The sequence below is a fragment of the Ostrinia nubilalis genome, chromosome 21, assembly GCF_963855985.1.
Source record: "Ostrinia nubilalis chromosome 21, ilOstNubi1.1, whole genome shotgun sequence".
In the NCBI taxonomy this organism is placed as follows: Eukaryota; Metazoa; Arthropoda; class Insecta; order Lepidoptera; family Crambidae; genus Ostrinia; species Ostrinia nubilalis.
The window spans coordinates 13,284,315-13,309,790 of record NC_087108.1 but is presented as its reverse complement, the minus strand read 5'-3'; the positions used below and the strand labels follow the sequence as shown (position 1 = coordinate 13,309,790).

Below are 25,476 nucleotides of genomic sequence, written 5' to 3'. Positions count from 1 at the left end.
AAAGATTATAATTAAAGTAAATACTAATATTATAAATGCGAAAGTAACTCTGTATGTCTGTCTTGCTTTCACACCTAAACCAATGAACCGATTTTGATTAAATTACGCATAAGGATAGTTTGAGTCCCGGGAAAGAACATAGGATAGTTTTTATCCCGGTTTTTGAAACAGGGACTCGCGCGTCTTAAAGTTTTTCTGTGACAGACAAAATTCAGAACGGGCGAAGCCGCGGGCGGAAAGCTAGTACGAAATATAATTTCACATTGTTTCCATAGAACAATGACTCTACTTATTATAATAGCTACCTTCATCTTTATAATTCATGAGCACGCCCAAGGCTAAGACGTCAGGTGCACATCTTGCATTTTCTTCAAAATGATGTCTCCATGGCTCGAGCTAAATCTCTGGGGCCTGTAAGGAATAGTTACCGCGGACAGTAACTTAGCTCCCGTGCGCTGCAAGGAATCGCTAGACCGAACATGTTCAGAGGATTTGTGACCGCTATGCATTCACCTGTTTTAACCGGATTGCTGAAAAGAACGTAAAATTTGCAGTAAGTTCTTATTCTGTTTTATCTTGCCTTGTAGGTAGATGTACCTAGGTTTTTATGTTGTAGGTTGTAGGTTTTATGCAGCTAGATGCATTTGGATTGCACATGATTGAAGATACTTTAAAATGAGGAATGAACAACACAATTTTCTTCATCAATAATAGTCTTTATTTATGTCTAAACTCATTATCCACTCGAGCACTCTCTCGTATACAAAACAATGCTTATTTCAAACTACATAATAACAATAACTTATACACGTTATTTATTTACACTAATTTAAACTAGGTACGCTAGTCTCCTTGCTTTTGAAACAAACTACGCAAAATTCACTAATATTTTTTTTGTCTATGGGTATTGAGTCTGAATTAATTAAACGTCTCTACCAAAATTACTTGTACTATTTTTGATTCTCTTTTGTTTATTTAAAAGCATCGCGACTATTTTCGAAGTGCATTTTATTCGATTTATTTCCACATTATCAATTTCTTCTTAATTGATTCTTTTATTTATTGCCAGTATATTGCAAATAAGGTTTTACTGGTTTTTCTTGATTCTCTAAAACTGATTTCCTGGGCCTGGATATGGTTGTATAACAATTAAACAGTTATTTTAAGTAGTGTTTTTCAAAAGCTATCATTCAGCAACTCGGAGACAGAAGACTTCACCCGTGTCATCTCTTGCAGCGGCATATGCGCTTGAGCGCGCGCTTAATGGCCGCGAAGTAATGGATCACCTGCTCCTGAAAGCGTAGTGTGAGTGCGTTAAGACAATTTTATTAGCCGTTCTGGGGCTCATCTGATATTCATTGGATTTGTGGTTTTCAAATCGCGAGATGATAGCGTTTATGTGCCATATAGTCAGATGTTACGATTGCGACAGTCATTTAAGTCGAATTTCTTACTTTTAACTATAAATTCTCACAGTCGTTATTGTGTATGAAGATAAAAAGATCATAGCTATAAATAACGACGTCGACGGTAAAACCTAGGGATTCGCAAAATAACCATTAATCCTTTTCCAGCGATTTTTAGTCAAATTTTAAACATGATAGGCCCTCGCACTTGTAGCTGCTTACCTGCATGAGGTTGAAGGTCATGGCTACGAGCGCCATGCCGAGCATGAGGTACATGGAGCACACGATGAACGATGTCTCGATGCGCGCCGCGTATATGCGTTCGCCCGGCACGAAGTCGCCGAAGCCGATGCTGGAAACAAGGGTGATGATGAAATGCCTTTCTGTGGTGGAGACTGGGTGATGATTCTTTTTTTTTTTTTTATGTGATAGGAGGCAAACGAGCAGACGGATCACCTGATGGTAAGTAATTACCGTCGCCCATAGACACCCGCAGACCCAGGGGCGTTACAGGTGAGTTGCCGGCCTTTAAGGTAAAGATACGCTCTCCTCTTGAAAGCTTGCAGGTCGTATCCGTCCGGAAACACCGCAGACGACAGTCCATTCCACAGTTTGGTTGTACGGGGCAGGAAGTTTCTAGAGAAACGTACTGTTGTGGACTGCCAACCATCTAAGTGATGGGGGTGGATTCTGATGAAGATGACAATAAACTGCCGTAATATTCATCAGGTCCATTAGTTTCCATTGCAGGAGCATTTACTCTTGAGCAAATGGAGGTAGCCTTCACTGCTCACGCTAGACAAGAGGGTTGGGTAAAGATGTTCGCCAATTTTGTTCCTTAATTTGCAATACTCACGGGATAAGTAGGAGTAACAAATTAATTACTAATGAATTATGGAAATTACCTGCTGAGTGAAATAAAACAGAAGTAGGCTCCGTCCAATTGATCCCATTTCTCCCACATCCCAAAAATCATTGAGCCAAACATTACGTAACTGAAACAATACATAAATAAATATTTATTGAAAAAAAATCTACATAAAATAAAAAATACTATTGTAGGTAATAGATTGTTAAAACTTTACTTACCCAACCAATATAAAAATACACACACTAATCGGCACGGTGATGGTTTGAGCATCGAATGTGACGTAACTAAATTCGCTGGTGACGGAGTCCTCGCTACGCCCCGCGGCCGACCCATCTACGCCCGGGTCGTAACGAATGCTCGGGTCGTAGCGAACGCCCGGGTCGTAGCGCACTCCTGGGTCGTAGCGACTGCCCGGGTCGTAGCGTACTCCCGGGTCGTAGCGAGCACCCGGGTCGTAGCGATCGGGTCGATCCCAGGGCTGCGGGGCAGACGCACTGCGGAGGTAGTCTGGTCTTCTGAGAGGATAGAAAAGAGTTTTTTTGTGTAATATTCCTGGATGAAAATAACTCTATGACTGTACGAGACTACGAGTACCATTGGAACAGTAATAATTTGGCAGTTAGCGTTTAAAACATGATTGGTTGAATCGTAGCTGATAACAAATCTTTCATACTCTATTTTAGATACAAGCTTAGTATTGCTTGAATTTAAATTACATTTATCCCAAACCAATCTGGAATATAGATTGACGCTACTCCATACTTGAGAATCAATTAATTTATAGCAACACTATGTGGGTCAATAAAAAAAATTGTTTACCTTGGATAATACCCTCTCTGGTACCTCTCAGGCGTGAGCTCGGTGTCGGAGTAGCGCGCCCTCCAGTGCGCCGGCCGCTCTATGCTCTCGGGGTCACTTATCTCCACCTTGAACCAATTCCCTCAATCAGAAAAGAAAGTCTACATTTTCATTTTTTGGGTGCTTAACACAATGCAATAAAGTTCAAAATTATGAGGTAACTGTATTGCCATTGATTTGAGTGTTTTACCTGTGCCCGCAGCCGTGCGACCCTCCTCCTTGTGAACCCAGGACATCCTCGGCAGAGACACACCAGCGCATACAAACATTTGAACCACCGCGCCAGGAGCTCTCCTGTCAAACAAAACATAAAATAGAAGGAAGTATACATAATTATTATCCTGTGTTTTTGCCTATTTAGCATATAAGGGAGGAACAAATACCGGGTAGAAAGGGTGAACGTTTAACTACGTAAAAAACTAAACATACCAACATTGCTGAGATACAGCAAGAACAGCGGCATCCCCAGGAGAGCGTAGAGGATGGTGGTGACCTTGCCCCAGCCGGTCCTTGGAGACAGGTGACCGTAGCCTGCAAATAGATCATCATTTTCAACTAATGGTAGTCCACTACTTAACGTGAGCACCCCTTAAGGAACGCTGCAGAGCACGATTCTATTATTTTATCCAGCCGCTTTCAGCTAACTTCTTGATATCTTATGTTTTAAAAATACAATTTCATAATATTCATTAATAAACCATCAGCCATCATCATCAGCGCGCGTCTGTGGCATCCTTCAAGTAATGAAAACAGTGCGCGTAATTTGATTGTCAGCTACATGATTATGAATCACATGAATCAGGCAGACAGACCTTAAAATCCGTGACTTACCACTATTCTTCTACCTTATCGTTTAAAAGCCTCATTTCAAACGCAAAGTCGAATATTTACCGAAAAGCAAACTCACTATCAATTAAGACCCGATATAAAGTCGTCATACTGCTCTAAATTTCCTTTGAATCAGCTCTGAATTAAAATTACAATATAAATAAGAACAGTAGCTATTCTTATTTTCTTATTCAGTAATAAATAATGTAATACTTATTCAGGTACTGAATTTCCAATTCCAATTTGGTGCCAAAAAGAAACTTCTACTTTCTTTAAAAATACAGGCGATTTTAAGTACAGCGTATTTAAGTATTTAGTTTAACAACATGCCACAAAGTTAATACCTCAGAATATTTTATTGCTTATGTACCAAATTGAATCGGCATCGCGATTGTGTTATATTAGAGTAGGCGCACACCGTTGATTTTTAGTTGGCCGATAGTTGTGCCCGATTTAAAATTGTATGAAGAATCGGCCAAATCGAATCGCACTCCCATACATGCCCATACTGATCAACTGCCCGACTAAACTATCGGCCGACGAAAAACATGTGTGCGCCTACTCTTAAAAATCTGAGTAAGCCTTCTGTACTATTTTAAGTTGTGTCAAAGTAGAAAGTCTAAAGTTCTCGTCGCAGACACACGGACTAATGACTCTTAGACCCGCTCTAAAGGAATTTTGAATACTTGCGAAGTCGGAGCAGTTGCATGACTGCATACTGTTTGGGAACAGTTTTCTGGAAACTTGTGTGTCAAAGGCTTAAAGTTGTTTCCGTCGAGTCTGTGTAATACAAATTGAAGCTGTTAAAAACTCTATTATACTTTCTGAAGCAACTAACAATACTATCAAAATTAGTGACAGTGCTGACATAATAATTATGTATTTACAGGCGATAGGACTGCAAGCTAAACATTATCAAGTAGTGAACATGTAATGAAAGCCATTATTTAACATAATTCTATTAATAATCTGTTGATTATCGTCGTTATCATTATCAGGTCTTTATTTTTTCTTTTTTTCCATTTCTATAAAGTTGTAGAACATTATAAATGCACGTGCGTAACTGCTCAATCGCGAATCCTTGCTAGATTAAACACCCAAAAAGGATCACCGTACGTAGGCATGTTGTCGTACTTGCATTGCTATACTGCTCACATGCACTGCTGCAACTTTATGTAGCCAGGATCTACGCTTCACTGCGAATAAAAACCCGACCAGTAAAAGTAGACAGCCTGACAGTACCAACCTATGGTGGTGATGACGGTGAGCGAGTAGAGGAAGGCGGAGGAGAAGCTCCACTGGCGTGAAGAACGACCTCCGTCCCAGCCCCTCTTGACCGCCAGCACTACTTTGCGCTGGTACTGCTGCAGCTCCAGCCTGAACCTGCGGAAGACACAGTTCTTCTTCATCTTCTTCTTTACGTGGTGGCTAAAGAGCTGTAGCTTTAGGTAGGCTACGGCCGGATACTCGCGACACTCCCACTCGGGCGATGACGGAACGCCGCGGAGGTTTTAATGGGTATACCCCGTCTTTTTTAGAGAGCCAGGAGTCCCACATACCACCCTTTCCCCCAGGCAGTGGTGACGGTGCGGAAAGCATTTCCTCCGTGACAAATAAAAAGGCAAATTCCGCGTGAGTCGCTCGCTCAGTTGTGTCAAATAACGCGCGTCCCAATTTGATATCTAATTATGATGACCTAACATTAAACTGAAAACACTTAAAAAGTATTATAATAATAGTGTACGCGCCAGCATTAAAACCTCATACATTTCAAACTCATGTCACACTATTCTATCACTCATTCTGACAGTCCTTTTCCTATCCTCTCCCTCCCACCTTCAGTCTCGTTCTCGCATCGCAACGCGCCGCTTCGCCTACCTATCTGGGCGTTAATTACTAAATAAGTATCCAAAATAAACCAATTCAAATAAACCCAAATCGCGCGCTAAACTCATCTCAATAAAATTCAAGTGTTTGTGAAAGTGAAAGAAGAACCAAGCTTGGACCGTCCTGTGGAGTCTGCTCAATCGAAGGTATCCCATCCCGTTCCTATCCCAATCTCCTACAACTCCTTTCTGGTCCTACCGAGCCGCATGGTTCATTTCCTATCCTTTACACTTACAGAAAATCACAACTACACATTTTCACGCATCCGTCATTTTGACAACTCTCTAGAAAATTCTAGAAAATTCGCTCGTTTGACACATTCTTTCTGGAAAGTTCGATTCGTTTGACATTTGGCACATTCTAGAAATTGCTATTCACTCAAACGTCAACTCGTTGTTTGTAAACACGTATATTTTTTAAATTCAATCTTTTAAAATTTTATTTCAATTCAATTTCAAATTCGCTTACATACGCTACGCATTTTATTTTCCTACTGGATTATAAATAAATACGCTCAACTCAACTCATTTTTTAACGCTAGCTCTCGTGCGTGTGTTTGCTCACCTACAATACAATGGAGGGAGTAAAACGCAAAATTAATTTGCTTGAAGCTAAAAAAGAAGCGCTTTTTCAGAGGGTTCAGGAACTATACGACCTCAGCCTAAAGGCCTCCGACCCTCAGATTGAACAAATTTTCATGTCTCGCATGCATTCGATTGAAAAAACAAGATCGGATTTTCTTGATACTATTGACGAACTTAATTTGTGTTATATGAAAAATGATGAGGAACTCAAACCTACATTTGCCGCACTCAACTCGTTTGATGATTTGTACTGTAACATCCTTTCGGTGCAAAGCTCCATCGCACAACTAAAGGCCAACACAGAGCGTCGCAAACAGGATTTCGTAAAAAAATTACCGCCTTTAGAACTAGTCTCTTTCGACGGAGCCCCTTCTAAGTGGCCCGTTTTCTACCAAAATTTTAAAACGCTTATTCATGAGAACACTGGTTTGTCTCCAGGTGAAAAGGCTCAATACCTTATAGGAAAACTTTCCGGAAAAGCACTTACAATTTGTTCGGGTATTCCACCGACTGGTGAGAACTATTACATAATTTGGAACAACCTATTAGAAAAATACCAAGACATAAGAGTACAAGCCTCTATGTATTTGGAACAATTAATAAACTTCAAATCGCAATCTTTAGATGAATTTTTGGAACAGTATTGCTCAGCTGAAGCTGCCTTACGACGTTTACAGATTGATGACCTTTCCGATTTCATTTTGACTCATATTGCTCTCAGTAAATTAGACAAAGACACTCTAAATTTATTTGAACAATCCATTAAGCACGTAAAAATGCCTACGTTTAATGATCTCAAGACTTTTATAAAAGAACAGAATAAGATCCATTCTTTACGCTCATCTTTTACGCAGAATAAGCTGTACGTTAATAATAAAACGAATTTCGCATCGCAGTCTAAAAACTCGAAACCGACACAGTCGTTTGTTTCTAATACAGCTTCTGGAGTAAAACCCAATCAACATTACTTCCAATCTCAACCGAATTCGCAAGGCTCATACACTCCATCCTCTGTACGCAAGAATTGTCAACTTTGTAAGACGGAACCTGAACATGCCCTGTTCAAATGCAGTTATTTTCTCTCGAAAAATGCGCCAACTCGCCACTCTTTAGTTACTAAATGTAACTTTTGCCTCAATTGTTTAGGCTTTCATAACATTAAAGATTGCAGATCTCAAAATCGTTGCTCAGTTTGCCAACGGAAACATCACACTCTTATTCATATAGATAACTTTAACGTGAATAGACCTATGACATCACAGCAGCTGACTTGCAGCGCGACGCTTTCGCCGACCGACGCGTCCATGTCCGCGCCCGGTCCGGTCACGCCGCCGTTGCAATCGATGCCAACCAACAATGTATCTCTTTCTGCAGTCACGCCGTCGATCGCTGATGAATCTAGTACCACGGTCTTATTACCCACCGCGTCAGTGTATACTTATGACAATAATAAGACGTGTCAAAAATTACGCGTGTTTCTAGACACAGGTTCGATGAGCAACTTTATCACAAATAAATGTTGTGCGCGACTGAACTTAAAAGTCAATCCGCTACCTACCACTATTAAGGGCATAGGTCAGTCTGAAAGTGTGTCGCTAGGATATGTATCTTTCACAATTGCCTCACGCTTTGATCCCAGGTGTAAATACACAATTAACGCACGCGTCATTGATACAATAACCGATTATTTACCTAATGTAAAGGTTGACATAACCCAGTTATCACATTTACAAGGTCTTCCTATGGCTGATGACAGCTTCGATATCCCTGCTGAAATCGATTGTTTGTTAGGCAATGAGATATTCCCGCTTCTTTTAGGTAGTAATAAAATAACTTCACCGCAATCCTCTGTCATCGCCATCGAAACCACGCTCGGATATCTCGCTATGGGACGCGCTCAGTGCTACTCAGCTCATTCACGCAATGATAATAAAGCATTCTTTTGCAATGTAGACTCGCACTCATTAGAATCACTCACGCAACGCTTTTGGGAGCTTGAAAGTGTACCTACTAAGAGACACATCAGCCCTGACGAGGAAATATGTGAAAACATTTTCCAATCAACTCATTCTCGCGACGACTCTGGGACTTATACAGTTTCTTTGCCATTTAAACTCGACCCATCAGAACTCGGCGATTCTTACTTTACTGCTAGGCGTCGCTTCTATAACTTAGAGAAAAAGTTAGACTCAACTCCGGGCTTACGCACTAACTATAATGAAAATATTCAAGACTGTATCGATCGCGGTTTTCTGTCAAAAGTCGAAAACGCATCGAATTCAGAGGAAAATACTCCAAATTATTATATACCTCATCATGCAGTATACCGACCAGATAAACTCACTTCAAAAACTCGAGTCGTTTTAGATGCAAGTTGTAAAACAACCTCTGGAAAGTCGTTAAATGATGTTCTTTACACTGGCCCAAACTTACAAAGTAATATTTTTGATCTTTTAATTAACTTACGCATTTTCTCAGTCGCTTTATCTGCTGATATTGAAAAGATGTATTTCTGTGTAAAGCTTGATCAAAATCACCACCCGTTTCAACGCATATTATTTCGATTTGATCCTGAATCACCGATTGATACTTATCAATACAATAGGGTTTCTTTTGGCGTTTCTAGCTCGCCTTACCTCGCTATGCGTGTCGTTCGCCAACTCGCTGAGGACGAGCGCGCGAATTATCCTATCGCCGCGTCTGAAGCTCAATCCTGTATGTATATGGACGATTATGTCTCATCGATGGACGGGTTAGAAAAAGCTGAACAATCTTACCATCAAATGGTTAAGATGTTCATGGCCGGGGGGTTTAAAATGGTTAAGTGGATCTCGAACAACCCTGAGCTTTTAAATAAGATTCCCGATTCGCATAAAAATCCACAGCTCGTCGATTTTGACACTGACTCAGAAATTACGACAAAAATCATAGGCATGCAGTGGCTTCCAAATGATGACGTTTTTCTTTACAAAATTAACTCTACTAACTCTGACCAATGCACAAAACGCACGATTCTCTCCGCAACCGCTAGATTATTCGACCCTTTGGGTTTGCTAGGCCCTGTGACAGCGTTTCTCAAACTTTTAATTCAAGAATGATGGCAGCGCGAACTTGAATGGGATCAGCCAGTTCCAGACTCAATAAAAAATAAATGGAATCGGTTTGATAGTGAGATTAACTATTTATCGCAATTAAAAATACCTCGTCACATAGGAATCACCGCGGGTTGTCACGTCGCTATCATGGGCTTCGCGGACGCCAGCGAAGTATGCTACGGAGCTGTAGTTTATGTGCGCGTGAGCTCTGATGCAGATTCACCCGGTGAAGTCTTTCTTATCGCATCCAAATCGCGCGTCGCGCCTTTAAAGAAAATATCTCTTGCGCGGCTTGAACTGTGCGCAGCGCTGCTCTTGACAAATCTTTTATTATCGGTTCGCGATAGTATAGAGAATCGTTATCCTGTTAACTCAATTTACGCATTTTCAGACTCGACTGTCACTCTCACGTGGATACATTCTCCCGCGTACAAATTTCACACATTTGTTGCGAATAGAATTACTGAAATTAATTCGAAACTCAACGCAAAAATTTGGCATCATGTTAATGGAAATGAAAATCCTGCAGATGTAATATCGCGACCTGTAACTCCTAAAGCATTATTAAATCAATTAAATTGGTTTCACTCTCCTCAATGGACAGCTCAGCCAATCTCGCAATGGCCTATCGAGCCATTTCAAGTTTCATCTAACAGTGTTCGACTGGAAGAGAAAACTATCGCTCTTGTTTCAGAGACAAACTCTCAATCGAACTCTCACCCTTTCGATCGATTAATTGATCGCATTTCCACGTACCCAAAATTATTACGCGCTACTGTGTACGTGTTACGCTTCGCTAAAATACTACGTTCAAACGGAGTGGTTACATCCTCTGATTTAGAACTCGCTGAACTCTATTTAGTACGCCATATACAGGCACTATTTTTTACTCAAGATATGCACGCAATTAAAAATAATAAACCCTTTAACAAATCGCTTCTCAAACTTAACCCTTTCATTGACTCTGATAATATACTTCGTGTCGGAGGTCGACTCACTCACTCTCAACTCAACTATGGACAAAAGCATCCAATCATTCTATCGCCTAAACATCGCTTCACTCAACTTTTAGTTGATTACTTTCATGTATGTAATTTACATACTGGTCCTTCACTTCTACTCAGTCTGCTTAGACAGAAATTTTGGATACTTTCCGCACGTAACTTAGTACGTCAAAGAGTGCATCAATGCAATATCTGTTTTCGTTTAAACCCTAAATCTACAAACCCTCTTATGGGCGACTTGCCATCATTCCGCGTTTCAGAAGCTAAAGCTTTTGTTTATACATCAGTCGATTATGCAGGTCCCTTCTTTATTACTCACATTCGCCGCAGAGGTGTTAAAAGCCAGAAGGCTTATATTTGTTTATTTTGCTGTCTTACAACTAAGGCTCTACACATAGAGTTAGTTTCAGACTTAAGCTCTGATCTATTTCTCGCCGCTTTTCGTCGATTCATTTGTAGAAGAGGCCCCGTTTCCATGATATATAGCGACGGAGGTACTAACTTCATTGGCGCTAAACGCAAGCTTGACGAAATTTACGCTCTTTTAGAATCTGACTCTCACAAAAATTATTTAAGTTCACATTTGGCTGAACAACGCATTAAGTTTCTTCATAGTCCACCATATGGTCCGCACTTTAACGGCATCACAGAGATAAATGTTCGTTATGTAAAAACGCATCTTTATAAAGTTATTGGTCTTCAAGTGTTAACATACGAAGAGTTCAACACTGTACTTGTACAAATAGAAGGCTTATTGAATAGTAGACCATTGTGTGTTCTTAGCTCTGACCCATCTGATATATCCGCTCTCACTCCCAATCACTTTCTCAATATAACTCCACTGAAATTCTTACCAGTAGAGGATGTCTCTGATATTTCTGACAATCGGTTAACGCGTTATCAGTTAGTCAATAAATTAGTGCAAAGCTTTTGGCGTCGCTGGAGTCAGGAGTATTTAACTTCTCTACAACGCCGTGAAAAGTGGAATACGGTGACCAAACCGATAGATGTGGGCTCTGTTGTTGTTATAAAAGATGACAATGCGCATCCTCTTTGTTGGCCATTGGGTGTGGTTGTGGAAGTATATCCCGGAAAGGACAAAATCATTCGCACCTTAAAGATTCGCACTGCAACCGGTACTTATGTTCGGCCTGTAGTTAGAGTTTGTCCTCTTCCTTTACAGTAACTCAAATAATGTTCTTAACTTTATTTTAACATTAACTTTAATTTAACACAACTTTAACGCTAATTTAACTCGTTTAGTTCTCTCTAACGCATGTTTTTTTACGTTTTTAACTTTTTTTTACAAACGCTACTCAATCTAGAGGAAGACCTCTAGGCCGGGGGAGTTGTACGCGCCAGCATTAAAACCTCATACATTTCAAACTCATGTCACACTATTCTATCACTCATTCTGACAGTCCTTTTCCTATCCTCTCCCTCCCACCTTCAGTCTCGCTCTCGCATCGCAACGCGCCGCTTCGCCTACCTATCTGGGCGTTAATTACTAAATAAGTATCCAAAATAAACCAATTCAAATAAACCCAAATCGCGCGCTAAACTCATCTCAATAAAATTCAAGTGTTTGTGAAAGTGAAAGAAGAACCAAGCTTGGACCGTCCTGTGGAGTCTGCTCAATCGAAGGTATCCCATCCCGTTCCTATCCCAATCTCCTACAAATAGGTATTACCTAAAAAGTCAACCAAAAAGCTCGCTCTTCTTAAATTTTTAATCAAAAAACTTTTGAGACAATAATAATTAAAAAACGTTTTTAATGGAACATTAAATGAAGTCAACTAAAAACAAAACTTTGGGTGAATTCACCAATTATCAGCTTTTAAATTGTTTTTTGCTTTAAGATCAACTGACGAAGAAGCAATCTCATAACTCACATTATTTAAAATTAGCCTAAGTTGCACCACCGTACTTTAATTGTAATCCTAATCTTAACCGATGTTTTATATGGATTTTGATTTTATAGTTAAATGTAAGATAGTGCAATCCAGCTTTAAAAGTTTAAACTACCAACACAATCAAACTATTCACTATTTCCAGTCAATACTCAATACTCTATTGCAAATGCCAATGTAAACTCGTTCCACGTCGGAATAATTCGAAAACATTGCACGCCAATCCTATCGAAGCAATAGACTAAACAAGCATTCGCATAAAAAATCAATTAAAGCTATTACATAAAGAATGGGAATGCTTTTAAAATGTTCTCGTAACTCGTTATTACTCTTGTTGTTCGGTTAACTTCGTAGCTAGAATGGAATTAAGAGTGAGTAGCCGGCTAGTACCGAGGTAGATAGGAATTCGGTAACATCATCATCACACAGTACATCACATATTATTTTCTAACAAAATTCCTAAACTACTTTTACTTTTTTTTCCGTGGAAAGAAACTGTTTTATTTACAGTTATTTACAATTAACTAAAAAAATAAAAACTACATATACAAAAGTAATATTTACAGAAAATCAAAAGTAAAATTAAATAAAAAATACACTTATGCTATCTTTTAAGTATCCCCAGATCCGTCATTGAGGTTAGCGGTGTCCAGAAGGCTGGCAACGTTTCCGCGTTGAATTGCGAGGCTTAAGCCCGTTTTCACCATCAATCCCTAATTTTTAAGTGACAAAATTCCTGTTATATGTTACCATAGGGGTCACTTAAAAGTTAGGAATTGATGGTGAAAACGGGCATTAGACGCTGGCCATGATAGAACCCAGCCTTTTCTGGTCACCGGTAACCTCGATGATGCGGGAGGAAAGCTCAGTGAATAGCTTTTTGGCCTCGGGCCCCACTTTTACTAATAAATATTTTTGAGTAAGCCTCATCTTGGATCATTCATAATCTTCTTCTTGGATCATCACTTGCCATCATCATTAGAAAGAGATGGAGACGGCAGAGAGGTCTGCGTCCTCTTCTCTATTTTTTGCTGTGCCCGACAGTGTCCATACTGTCCTACATTAGCCCGGTGACCTGTAACACAGGTATTCATTTACCTAGCTCAGGCACCGATCTCACACACTTATTAATGTGTTTTCTATAAATGTATTTTTTCTTTATTATTTTTAACTTCCGGTTTTACGTGTGAAATAGCAATAAAAATAATAATTTGAGATTGAGGACCAATGCACTCAGTTCCAGAAACAATTTTAGCCTTAGAGAAGAATTTAATTATGTTTATTTTATTTTTTCGTAATGTATTCCCAATGGACATGGCGCACAATTTTTGTTGAAGATGCCAAAAAAAACTACAAAAAATTAGAATGAATACTGTATTTTTACTTTTTTGATATCTTTAAAAATGACTGAAATATTCAAGCTCAAAGTGCGCTCTTCCGCTAGGAGCGATTTTCCGCGCGGATTTTGAAAATGTGACGTAGTAACATGAAAAGCTGCATGTAAGATGTTATCTGTGTACAATGGTTAGAATGGTTAGTAGGTAAGCCGAAGCGGGGATATCGGGAGATACTAAAGAGTGGGAGACTAACATACAAGGAAATACTTTGTACCTGGTTGAGTACCTCTAAGTATGAATTTTTGATATAAAACGGCATTAGTTCTTATACCTCTCACCCAAAAAATACCTTAATTAAGCCCAAATTTGAGACCGCATTCAAACTTTGAGTGACGATGGAAACTAGCCTAGATGGAGGATACATGAAATTGAACTTCTGCTTCTTCATTGATAAAGACTTATCATTTACCATACCTTATCATTTTGTATTCCATTTTCAAGTCACTTTTTTTTCGCTTACACGTTTGTGTTTAAAAACACAAACGTGGGATTTTTTTAAATCTCAGGTCTTTTGAACGCACATCTGAACGATGTCTGGTTTTAATTTCTTCAGTTACTCCGTGACCATGGCGCTTGTAACAGTGCCGAAATATTGGAAACTCAAAACTAAGGTACATGGTAGCAATCCCGTCAGTAATAATAATAGGAAAATGTCTTGAAAAATAAGTAAATCGTATATTACTTTATGTAACTAATTTTATTATGTATCATACTTATAACTAAACAGTGTAAACACTTCATTCAGAACTAGAAAACGATTCCAAGGATTCCACTTTTCTTCAATAGATGATCAAGATAAAGAGGTATTTATTATAAATTGCTCTTCCACCATTTCAATTATTCTATCTTACATCTTACTTGATGAAATCTTTTTCAATTTTATTTATATGGTCATAATAACATTTTCACCATTTCTCTGCACCAATTTGTGAGGTACACCTGAAACCCCCTATAAAGCAGCTATCATAAGAATAATATTAAAAAAAACATACGGGTCGAATTGAGAACCTCCTCCTTTTTTTGAAGTCGGTTGAAAAAACCCTTCTGACGCAGTTAGGTAATAAACTAAATGTATCCAATTTCACTCCAACTTACTGTCAACTCAACGACGCGCTTTAAAATCAAAGATTGACTTTGAATTATACCTTATTTTACTATACACATTGAAAACAATATGACTTGCTTGAGCTTTTTCGACTTTTTCACAAAAATAACAAATAGGCATGAAGATATTACAAAATTTCTGCAGCGACTGACAGTTCACTTGATTTACTTTGACAGGTGACAATAAATCCATAGACATTTGCCATATGAAAGACACTTTTCCAATATTTTTGTTTGCCATGAGATTCTGGTACACCTATATACCTATCATTTAATGAAAAGATAAACTAAATTTTTTCAGCACAACGAAAATCAGCTTTGGCGCGTAGCAATGCAACGTGACAACTGCAGTTCGGACTTCTTTATGCGTCCACTACACCTACACATACAATAAAATTCGAACTATCGCACATTTTTTCTTTTTAATTCTAATTCAGTAAAAAATGTTTTTGAAACCTTCATTCAAAATTCAAAAGTTATTATCACATGACAGAACTTATGACCAGACTATGTACATTGAATAAAATATTTTTCTTTTTATCATCAAGCTTAGCAGTCTAATAAGTTACTATGACACTCGAGCTAATCCACATTCAGCACCATAGCCTCCCCTTCTACAAGGCCCTCTACAAATGTCAAAACGTCACTTAACCCTTTTAGCACTAGTTCTTTTGTTTTTGAGAAGATGTACCCAAATTTTTATATCAACTAAATTATAGTCCAGTCGTTTGATACAAATTAACGTGGTTACCTGGAAAGTGTTCCGAGAGTTTTGAAAATTGGTGATTAAAATAGATTTCGCTATGCTCTCTGTTAGTCTGTTAGTTAAGTGTGATTGCCGCGCTCGTTGCGAAATTGGAAAAATGCTGCCTTAGAGAAGATTTTTGATAGTTACATTCTTTCCTATTTCGTCGTTACAGCCAAATTACGTCCACTGCTGGACAAAGGCAAGAGGCCTTTGGGTTTTCCATAGGTTTTTCATAATGAATAGTCCTGCCCTGCCCGCATTCAGGTTCTTCCCGCGACCTTTACCAGATCGTCGGTCCACCTAGTAGGAGGCCTGCCCACGCTACGTCTTCCAGCCCGTGATCGCCACTCAAGAAATTTTCTGCCCCAATGGCCATCGTCTCTACGAGCTATGTGTCCCGCCTACTGCCACTTGATTTTAGCAATTCTGCGTGCTATGTCGGTCACTTTGGTTCTCCTGCGGATCTCTTCATTTCTGATTCGATCACGCAGGGTAACCCCGAGCATAGCCCGCTCCATCACCCTTTGGGTGACCTTGAGCCTTCTTATGAGGCCCATAGTAGTAGTTTCCTATTTATTTCACGACTAGCTTTTGCCTGCGGCTTCACCCGCGTGAGATTTAGTGTCACAGATCGGCATAAATTATAGCCTATATGTTAATCTGGGTTACAAACAATAATATTGTACAGTTTCAACAAAATCCGTTGAGTAATTTTTGCGTGAAAGAGTAACAAACCTGAGACACAGGAATCTTCCTAGTTCAGGTATCAACCCACCAACATTCTTACTTTTTGTTTTTCCTGATTGTTTGTTATCATAATAATATTATCTGTAATGTTGGCGAGAAATAAACATTACTTTACTTTATTTTAAACTTCCAGACATCCAGACATCCAAACTTTCGCATTTATAATATTAGTAGGATACAATTATGTAATGTAGAAACAAACAAGACAAAAAAAAATGTATACTTCAGCAACGCGAATTTCTTTATACTTCAGCATATTTAGGACACCCGGCAGCGTGTCCTGCCATGATCAAAGAAAAAATAACTCCCAATTTAGCAGGTAGGTACATTAATTTGACTGTTTCACAACAGCTCTAAATCTATTTAACTTACAGTACATTAAATTTATCACATTTGTCAAAGCTTCTAAGCTTGTCTATGTCCCAAAAATTATAAAATGAAAAAAGTAGTTGTCAAAAACCTTTTTTAAGGCGGATTTTTTTCAATCAGGCGGGCGCGCGCGCGGCTATTAACGAGGTCACAAAATTCGGAAAGAACATAGCGAAATCTATTTATTCAGCAATTTTCGAAAATTCCGGAAAAATTTCCAAGTAAAATTAACAAATAACTGGACTATTTACTTGTTATTGAGCAGAGACACAAACTTGGTTATTTTTCAAAAAAAAATATATTTTTTTTTAGGTGCATAAATGTGGCATAATAATGGTTACTTTTTAGCGCCTAGTTTGAAATGTGATTGAACGATGACAACTAACATCAGTTGTCAGTTAGGTAAAATTTTATTTTAGTTGGAAAAATACAAAAAGTGGTAAATGGGTTAACGTGCGGGGGCTGCAAAATCATGTTGTGACGTCACGCGCGAATATTGGAAATTTTTGAAAATTTTAAAAGGTCCGTAAACTTCTCGAGGCTCTATCTTCGGTAATTCTGGACGGATTGAGGTGAAATAAAAACTAGTGTAATGTGTGTGATCTAAACTTTAAATTAAGTCATAATTTAACTTAATATTACAACTTATGCGTGTTGTCCATTGTTTACTAGTATCTAATATTCAAGTTTTAGTTATTAATACATTTGATTTTCCTTTACGAGCATTTCATTCATGTCTGAAGTCGACGACGACGTTATGAATGTAACAGTGATGGAATACACCCATAAAGTTCGTTGGATTTCAATGCGCTGCTCTGATTGTTCCGATTCCCAGCTCCAAAGTTTATCGTAAGTTACGTTCGAACTATCGAGTATATTGAGTCTGTAATGCTGTAATAGATGGAGATTGTTTCGTATATACGTTCACAGTTTATGTTTCGGAGTAATAATTACTTCATAAACACTTCACAGTTCATAGTTCTGGAGTGAATTACAAAGAGGCGTATTTTTAAAGGATTATACAATTTCTGATAATGTTACTCAAAAACTGGATATGTACGTTATCAGTAATTATTTTTATCACAAAATAGTCTCTATTGCTTAATAAATACTTTGTAAATCTGTACTAACCACAAGAACAATCAATTACTCAATTTTACGCTACCTTACACTCAACCGAATTAAATTGACATCAATTATTATTTATTACCCAACATTAAATGATGGATTGGTCCCAGGACCCAGCCCAAATTCAAATAACAATAGTTGCACACCTTCAGATCTTTTTTGGGACGAATATTTTCCCTGAGTTGGTTTTTATCAGTTTCAGAACGCGATTTTCTATACTTTTGGTAGCCATGGCATAATAATATTATGTTAAGTCATTGAACGCCGAGACGCTAGACACAATGGAAATTGTATTGTTCGAGGCTCACCGGTGAGCCGCGTGGCGTCCAACGTATTAAGCTGCCTAGGTGACATGCTGTGACTGACTATAAAATTATGGTGATGATGCTTTGACCGAGTTAGATTTATTTTTTCGTTTTTGGGTTAAGCAATATTGTTAGTTCTATGACTACCGCCGATTTCCTATTCCTCATAAAAGTAGCAGGAAGGCGCTGGCTACCGGCCTTTGTGGAAATCATTGGGGGAGGCCTATGTTCAGCAGTGGACGTCCTATGGCTGAAATGATGATGATGAACTCTAAGAGATAATGAAGTTTCATTTTTACCTCGTCTTCAACTCAGTTTCATTGAACAGGTTCAACGTGAGTGTGACGTTCTGCCACAAGTACTGGGCAGTGTTGTCCCTTTCCAGCGTCATGTTGTGCACGCGCTCTATCTCGCTCCCACCTTCGATGGCTTGGAACATGAAGGCACCTGGAATAAGTGGAAAAGGTCAGAAGGCAAATAGAGACAAAAAAAAACAAAATAAAAGGCAAGAGCTTTCAGACTACTTGCAGACGGTAGTTGGTTTAATGAAATGTACCTAGTTTCATTCTGAATTTTATGGTGACAAAAATATTTTAAGGCAAATGTCTATCTATCAAAATACTCCACCATTTTAAATTATTAACCTCGTGTAACATTATGGGTAACCTGCTGAAAGATAACAATTTCCTCGTTTTTCCCCTATTAGTCCAGTCAATGAATGCCTTAACGACGGTGTAGAGAGAAATCCGTGGAACACAATTTCTGACCTCGGGACTTTATTAAGCCTAGTTAGGTGGTGAACATAGCAAAAGTCTCCGCCCTTAGTAGTCGATTTTCTCCAGATGGGAACATGTAAGACAAAAATAAAATTTCCAATATTACAGACCTTCTAGAGCAGATGCCGCGAAAACTATACAATTTATAGAAAAACTTGACTATCTCACCTGTAGCAAACTGAATAAGCTTTTTTTGGTTCATAGTAGTCATGTCACTAGGACGCATAGTTTTCGAGGATTAAGCGAAAAACCGAAAAGTGGCACCTTTAAACCCCCCTCTCCCCGCCGGCTCAAGGGCTAAGGGCGGGGACTTTTGCTATGTTCACCTCCTAACTAGTCTAAATAAAGTTCCGAGGTCAGAAATTGTGTTCCACGGATTTCCATCTATAATGCTTTATTGACTGGACTATGTGGTGGTAGATCACTACCTGATAAAAACTTTTAAATAACAATAAATCACCACATAATCTAGAGGTCAATAGGCCATTTCTGACGCATCAGTAAATGCGTCCTTAATACATGAAGTTTATTATCTAGATAAATAATTAGCTAACGATCCACTCAGCAAATGAGAAAAAGGTCAGCCAACCTCGACCTTAAACTAATTTCACGAAAGTCGAACTTGTTAAGTTCGTGAAGTATCCCGACGTCAATTAGCAATGTATTGGACGTCTGACGACACTTACAAATTAACTTAGTGCGGAATTCTTTCCGAAAATGTGAATAAATATAATGATTTTGTTCCAAAATATCACTTATTACTACAAGATGTCATCAGAGTTCATTTTTAGGCTAAAAGCTCCCACCACCTGTTCACGTAAACCGCACGTCATGCGCACGCTGTCGTCAAATTGACGGTTGCTTGTATAGAAAAAATCAAAACTGAATCCACGGACCGGCACGTGGCGCCCTACCTGTCATCTTACGATCGTCATGAGATGTGCATGCATTCGTCAAATGACGGAACGTGGACAATAGGCCTTAGACGTAGAAGTTGCAACATGTCCAGCTGTGAACGTCATTTATCTGAAAGGAACGAACAACTTCCCGCTTCCGCTTGGCGTTATAAAAAAAAACCCGCTCAAACTGAAATTTTTCAGTGAAAGTTCACAAAAATGTTTGTTAAGGTATATTATTTTTCCAAATGCACAGACCTAAAAATAACATTAATATGTATTATATTACAAATAATATCTGCTTTTAACATGTGCCCTAACGAACATAAATGTATTTTCAACTCAATTTACAGGGTAGGTATTTATTCCATCACCTTTCTAGCCAGTTAAAACATGTACTATTTTCAACGAAGCTCTATAATTTATTCGCGGTGGCTGTGAGAAATAGTTGAAAGAAACTTTTGAAATTCAGCCATTTTTCCACCTCTTCGTTTTGTGGCGCTCAATCACGACTAAAACAATTAATCAATGACAGACCTAAGGCGTAATTACTGGAGCGCGTGGAGTCATTAATTTATTATGAAAATGAGAGATGGGATATTTTTTGCATAAGGCTAACCAAACACGAACGACAAAGAATGTAGTTACGATTTTATCGCTGTCCAAAATCGACGAATTTAAATTTTTGCACAGGTATAGTTGTGTCTCATAGTAATAATATAAAAAAACAACAGCTCTATAACTACCTTCCATGATGGAAAAAAATAAACAATAAAAATTGTAACACCCTGTATAATGATTTCCTTTGGTAGTACAATCACAGATTTTTTTTTAAATGAGTGCCAACATTCATCATCATCATCATTTCAGCCACCTGATGTCTACTGCTGAACTTATGGATTTCCATATTGACCGTTTGGTAGAGCGGCCTGCATCCAGCGCGTCTCCCAGCTACTATAATGAGGTAGAGACAAATATTGTATGTATAATGATAAAGCTTATTATATGTACTTTTGCACCATCTTACTTTTACTTTGACAAACGTCAAAAATTTGTCAAACTCCCTACAAAAAATACCGGTTATCGTTAAAGTTACGGTTAAACGATGCCGTATAATTTCTGCAATATCCCAATTACTTTTTCTGTGAATTTGTTCCTTGAAGATACGAAGTTAATAGTAACTTCGTATTCTTCCTCGAACTCCAACTTCGTACCGTAGGTGTTGCCTTCTAGGAACTTGGTATAATATACATAGAATACATACATTATACTGAAGAATAGATCTTCAGCTCCAAACCGCTCGTCTGCGCTCCACCTTTATTACACAAACCCTACATAAATTACGGGGAATTATAATGTCCTCAGGAACATGACTATAAAGTCGACTTGCTCTTTGAAGTCCCCGCACTCAGCTAAGGCCCAGTCCACACTACAAAGGCATTTCCATGCCAAAATGTTTGATTTAGTAGCACAGATTACAAGAAACCTGATTGTTCTTGCGCCAAGTCCGTAATCGTGGTATCAGTGAGGCAATTAAAAGGTTTACGTAATTATTAACATTCTAACTAGAAAATGAATGTGAACTAGATTGAATAGTGGTTAACAAAATTGGACGTGTATGTACTCGTATGTATACTATAGAACAAAATGTTTATTGGAAAATGGTCTATTAATAGAGAAATTTTAGTTTAAGCAAATACCTACACTTGTAATATAGGAGTACTATTTCTCATTCCCTCTACTGCCGCAGCATAACTACCAATAAAAACTTTAGCTCAATAGTTGGCGCCCCTTTGCCCGACCCTGTCACTCACCAGTATTGTTTTCGATTTTACCAATGATAGCCCTCACTGACAATGAGAGACAATGAGTCATTGTATCAGCACTCACTCGCGATAGTGTAGGCCACGCACGACCAGCACGATGACGCCGACGTTGCTGAACAGGAAGGCGAGCAGGCTGCGCGCGTAGGCCCGCACGCGCGAGGCGAGGCGGCGCCGGCGTCGCGATAGTAAAGGCCTCATTGGAGCAGCACTCACCCGCGATAGCGGATGCCTCATTGGAGCAGCACTCACCCGCGATAATGTAGGCCACGACCAGCACGGTGACGCCGACGTTGCTGAACAGGAAGGCGAGCAGGCTTCGCGCGTAGGCCCGCACGCGCGAGGCGAGGCGGCGCCGGCGTCGCGATAGTAGAGGCCTACAGTGGAGCAGCACTCACCCGCGATACTGAGGCCTACAGCGGAGCAGCACTCACCCGCGATAGTAGAGGCCTCAGGGTTAGTCCCAACGGCCCCGGTGGATCTGCCCCGTCAACGGGGTGGATGGGAAAAAGTGTTTCAACGACCCCGGTAGTCATAGTCTTAGCGTTCAACGGGGTGGATGGAACACATCAAGTGTCAACCACCCCGGTATATCGTTTAACGGGGCGGATGGATCAAATCAAGTTTCAACAACCCCGGTATTTCACTAAACGTGACGGATGACACAGATCTAAAAGGTTCCACCTCGGTATTGCATACCGAAAATAAAACCTGTTAATAAAATAAAAAATAATAATATTATTATTTTTTAAATAATAATAATTTTTTAAAGTAAGTTTAATTGTCACAAAATATTATGGTCATAAACCTATAGATTACTTTTAGAATCACAGATGCGCAATTGCATTAATCAGTCAATATAAATAACACTCTAATAGTCTAATGTGATAAAAAGTAACTCTAAAACTCCTCACTAACAAATAATAACAAGGAAATCTAAAATTTTTACAAAATATTATTATTATTTAAGAATCACAAATACGTAGTTACATTAATCAGGTGTTGATTAACAATAGTACTTAAACTACTAATTAAATAAATCATTAATAACGAAAAAAAAAGTATTCTAAAATTGACATAAAAATATCACAGTAACAAATTACGATTATTAGTTTTAGAATCACAGATGCGCAATTACATTAATCAGTCAATAAACACTTTAATGTTATTAAAAGTAACTCTTAAACTACTACTAACAAATAATAACAACAAAAAAAATCTAAAATTATTACAGAATAATTATAATTATTACTTTAGAATCAATCACAGAGACGTAGTTACCTACATTAATCAGTTGTTAATTAACACTAGCGCTTAAACTATTATCTAATTAAATAAATCATTAACAACAAAAGAATAATTTGTAAAATTGATACAAAATATAATTGTAAAAAAATATGATTATTACTTCTACATGGTGTTAGGTAAATGGGTATATGAGCCGACACTAGCCCATGTTAACATGGGCATATAAATGGTATGGTGAAGTCAGAAAATTGATAGCAACATTTTTTTTTTTTTAAATTTCCATACAAAATAAATTTTATAAAATGTGATTTGTATGAAAATTAAAATAATTAAAATGAAGATATCAATTTTCTGATTTCACCATACCATTTATATGCCCATGTTAATTTTACAATTATATGTTGTGTCAATTTTACAAATGATTCTTTTGTTGTTAATGATTTATTTAATTAGATAATATTTTAAGCGCTAGTGTTAATCAACAATTGATTAATATAGGTAACTACGTCTCTGTGATTCTAAAGTATAATAATTATTATATTCTGTAATAATTTTAGATTTTTTTTTGTTGTTATTATTTGTTAGTAGTAGTTTAAGAGTTACTTTAAATAACATTAAAGTGTTTATTGACTGATTAATGTAATTGCGCATCTGTGATTCTAAAACTAATAATCATAATTTGTTACCGTGATATTTTTATGACAATTTTAGAATACTTTTCTTCGTTATTAATGATTTATTTAATTAGTAGTTTAAGTACTATTGTTAGTTAATCAACACCTGATTAATGTAACTACGTACATTCTACTACGTGTACATAGTAACTACGCACTACGCGCATCTGTGATTCTAAAACTAATAATCATAATGTTACCGTGATATTTGTATGTCAATTTTAGAATACTTTTTTTCGTTATTAATGATTTATTTAATTAGTAGTTTAAGTACTATTGTTAATCAACACCTGATTAATGTAACTACGTATCTGTGATTCTTAAATAATAATTATGTTTTGTAACAATTTTAGATTTCCTTGTTAATATTTGTTAGTGAGGAGTTTTAGAGTTACTTTTTATCACATTAGACTATTAGAGTGTTATTAATATTGACTGATTAATGCAATTGCGCATCTGTGATTCTAAAAGTAATCTATAGGTTTATGACCATAATATTTTGTGACAATTAAACTTACTTTTATGGTGAAGATTTTTTAAACAGTGACTGTTGAATAAAACTGATTATTATTTACATATTATTATTTTTTATTTTTATACAGGTTTTATTTTCGGTATGCAATACCGAGGTGGAACCTTTTAGATCTGTGTCATCCGTCACGTTTAGTGAAATACCGGGGTGGTTGAAACTTGATTTGATCCATCCGCCCCGTTAAACGATATACCGGGGTGGTTGACACTTGATGTGTTTCATCCACCCCGTTGAACGCTAAGACTATGACTACCGGGGTCGTTGAAACACTTTTTCCCATCCACCCCGTTGACGGGGCAGATCCACCGGGGCCGTTGGGACTAACCCAGGCTTCGGGTTATTGGAGCAGCACTCACCCGCGTTAGTAGAGGCCTCATTGGAGCAGCACTCACCCGCGATAGTAGAGGCCTCAATGGAGCAGCACTCACCCACGATACTGAGGCCTACAGTGGAGCAGCACTCACCCGCGATACTGAGGCCTACAGTGGAGCAGCACTCACCCGCGATAGTGTAGGCCACGACCAGCACGATGACGCCGACGTTGCTGAACAGGAAGGCGAGCAGGCTTCGCGCGTAGGCCCGCACGCGCGAGGCGAGGCGGCGCCGGCGTCGCGATAGTAGAGGCCTACAGTGGAGCAGCACTCACCCGCGATACTGAGGCCTACAGCGGAGCAGCACTCACCCGCGATAGTAGAGGCCTCATTGGAGCAGCACTCACCCGCGATAGTAGAGGCCTCATTGGAGCAGCACTCACCCGCGTTAGTAGAGGCCTCATTGGAGCAGCACTCACCCGCGATACTGAGGCCTACAGTGGAGCAGCACTCACCCGCGATACTGAGGCCTACAGCGGAGCAGCACTCACCCGCGATAGTAGAGGCCTCATTGGAGCAGCACTCACCCGCGTTAGTAGAGGCCTCATTGGAGCAGCACTCACCCGCGATAGTAGAGGCCTCAATGGAGCAGCACTCACCCACGATACTGAGGCCTACAGTGGAGCACACTCACCCGCGATACTGAGGCCTACAGCGGAGCAGCACTCACCCGCGATAGTGGAGGCCTCATTGGAGCAGCACTCACCCGCGATAGTGGAGGCCTCATTGGAGCAGCACTCACCCGCGATAGTGGAGGCCTACAGGGGAGCAGCACTCACCCGCGATAGTGTAGGCCACGACCAGCACGATGACGCCGACGTTGCTGAACAGGAAGGCGAGCAGGCTTCGCGCGTAGGCCCGCACGCGCGAGGCGAGGCGGCGCCGGCGTCGCGGCATCGCGCGCTCATCCTGACG

At 39.0% G+C, this 25,476-nt stretch overlaps 1 protein-coding gene across 1 annotated transcript; it reads right to left on the bottom strand.

Annotated features, from left to right (window-relative positions):
* Window positions 1-695: 695 nt before the first annotated feature.
* Window positions 696-25,252, bottom strand: LOC135082398 (potassium channel subfamily K member 15). Its single transcript, XM_063977193.1, has 11 exons — window positions 25,215-25,252; window positions 24,691-24,815; window positions 18,541-18,688; window positions 5,210-5,346; window positions 3,565-3,666; window positions 3,326-3,429; window positions 3,097-3,203; window positions 2,496-2,792; window positions 2,312-2,401; window positions 1,629-1,758; window positions 696-1,292 (listed from the first exon to the last, which is right to left on the bottom strand). Exons 1-11 carry the CDS (start codon window positions 25,250-25,252, stop codon window positions 1,224-1,226), a joined length of 1,347 nt encoding a protein of 448 aa, XP_063833263.1. The 3' UTR covers window positions 696-1,223.
* Between the last annotated feature and the right edge of the window lie 224 nt (window positions 25,253-25,476).

Coding starts and splice junctions, on each gene's coding strand:
- LOC135082398 (XM_063977193.1), bottom strand. CDS start 25,252: ATGAGGCCTCCACTATCGCGGGTGAGTGCTGCTCCGCT. Junction 24,816..25,214: donor CGGGTGAGTGCTGCTCCGCT/GTAGGCCTCAGT, acceptor GCTCCACTGTAG/GCCTCTACTATCGCGACGCC. Junction 3,204..3,325: donor TCGCACGGCTGCGGGCACAG/GTAAAACACTCA, acceptor AATTGGTTCAAG/GTGGAGATAAGTGACCCCGA.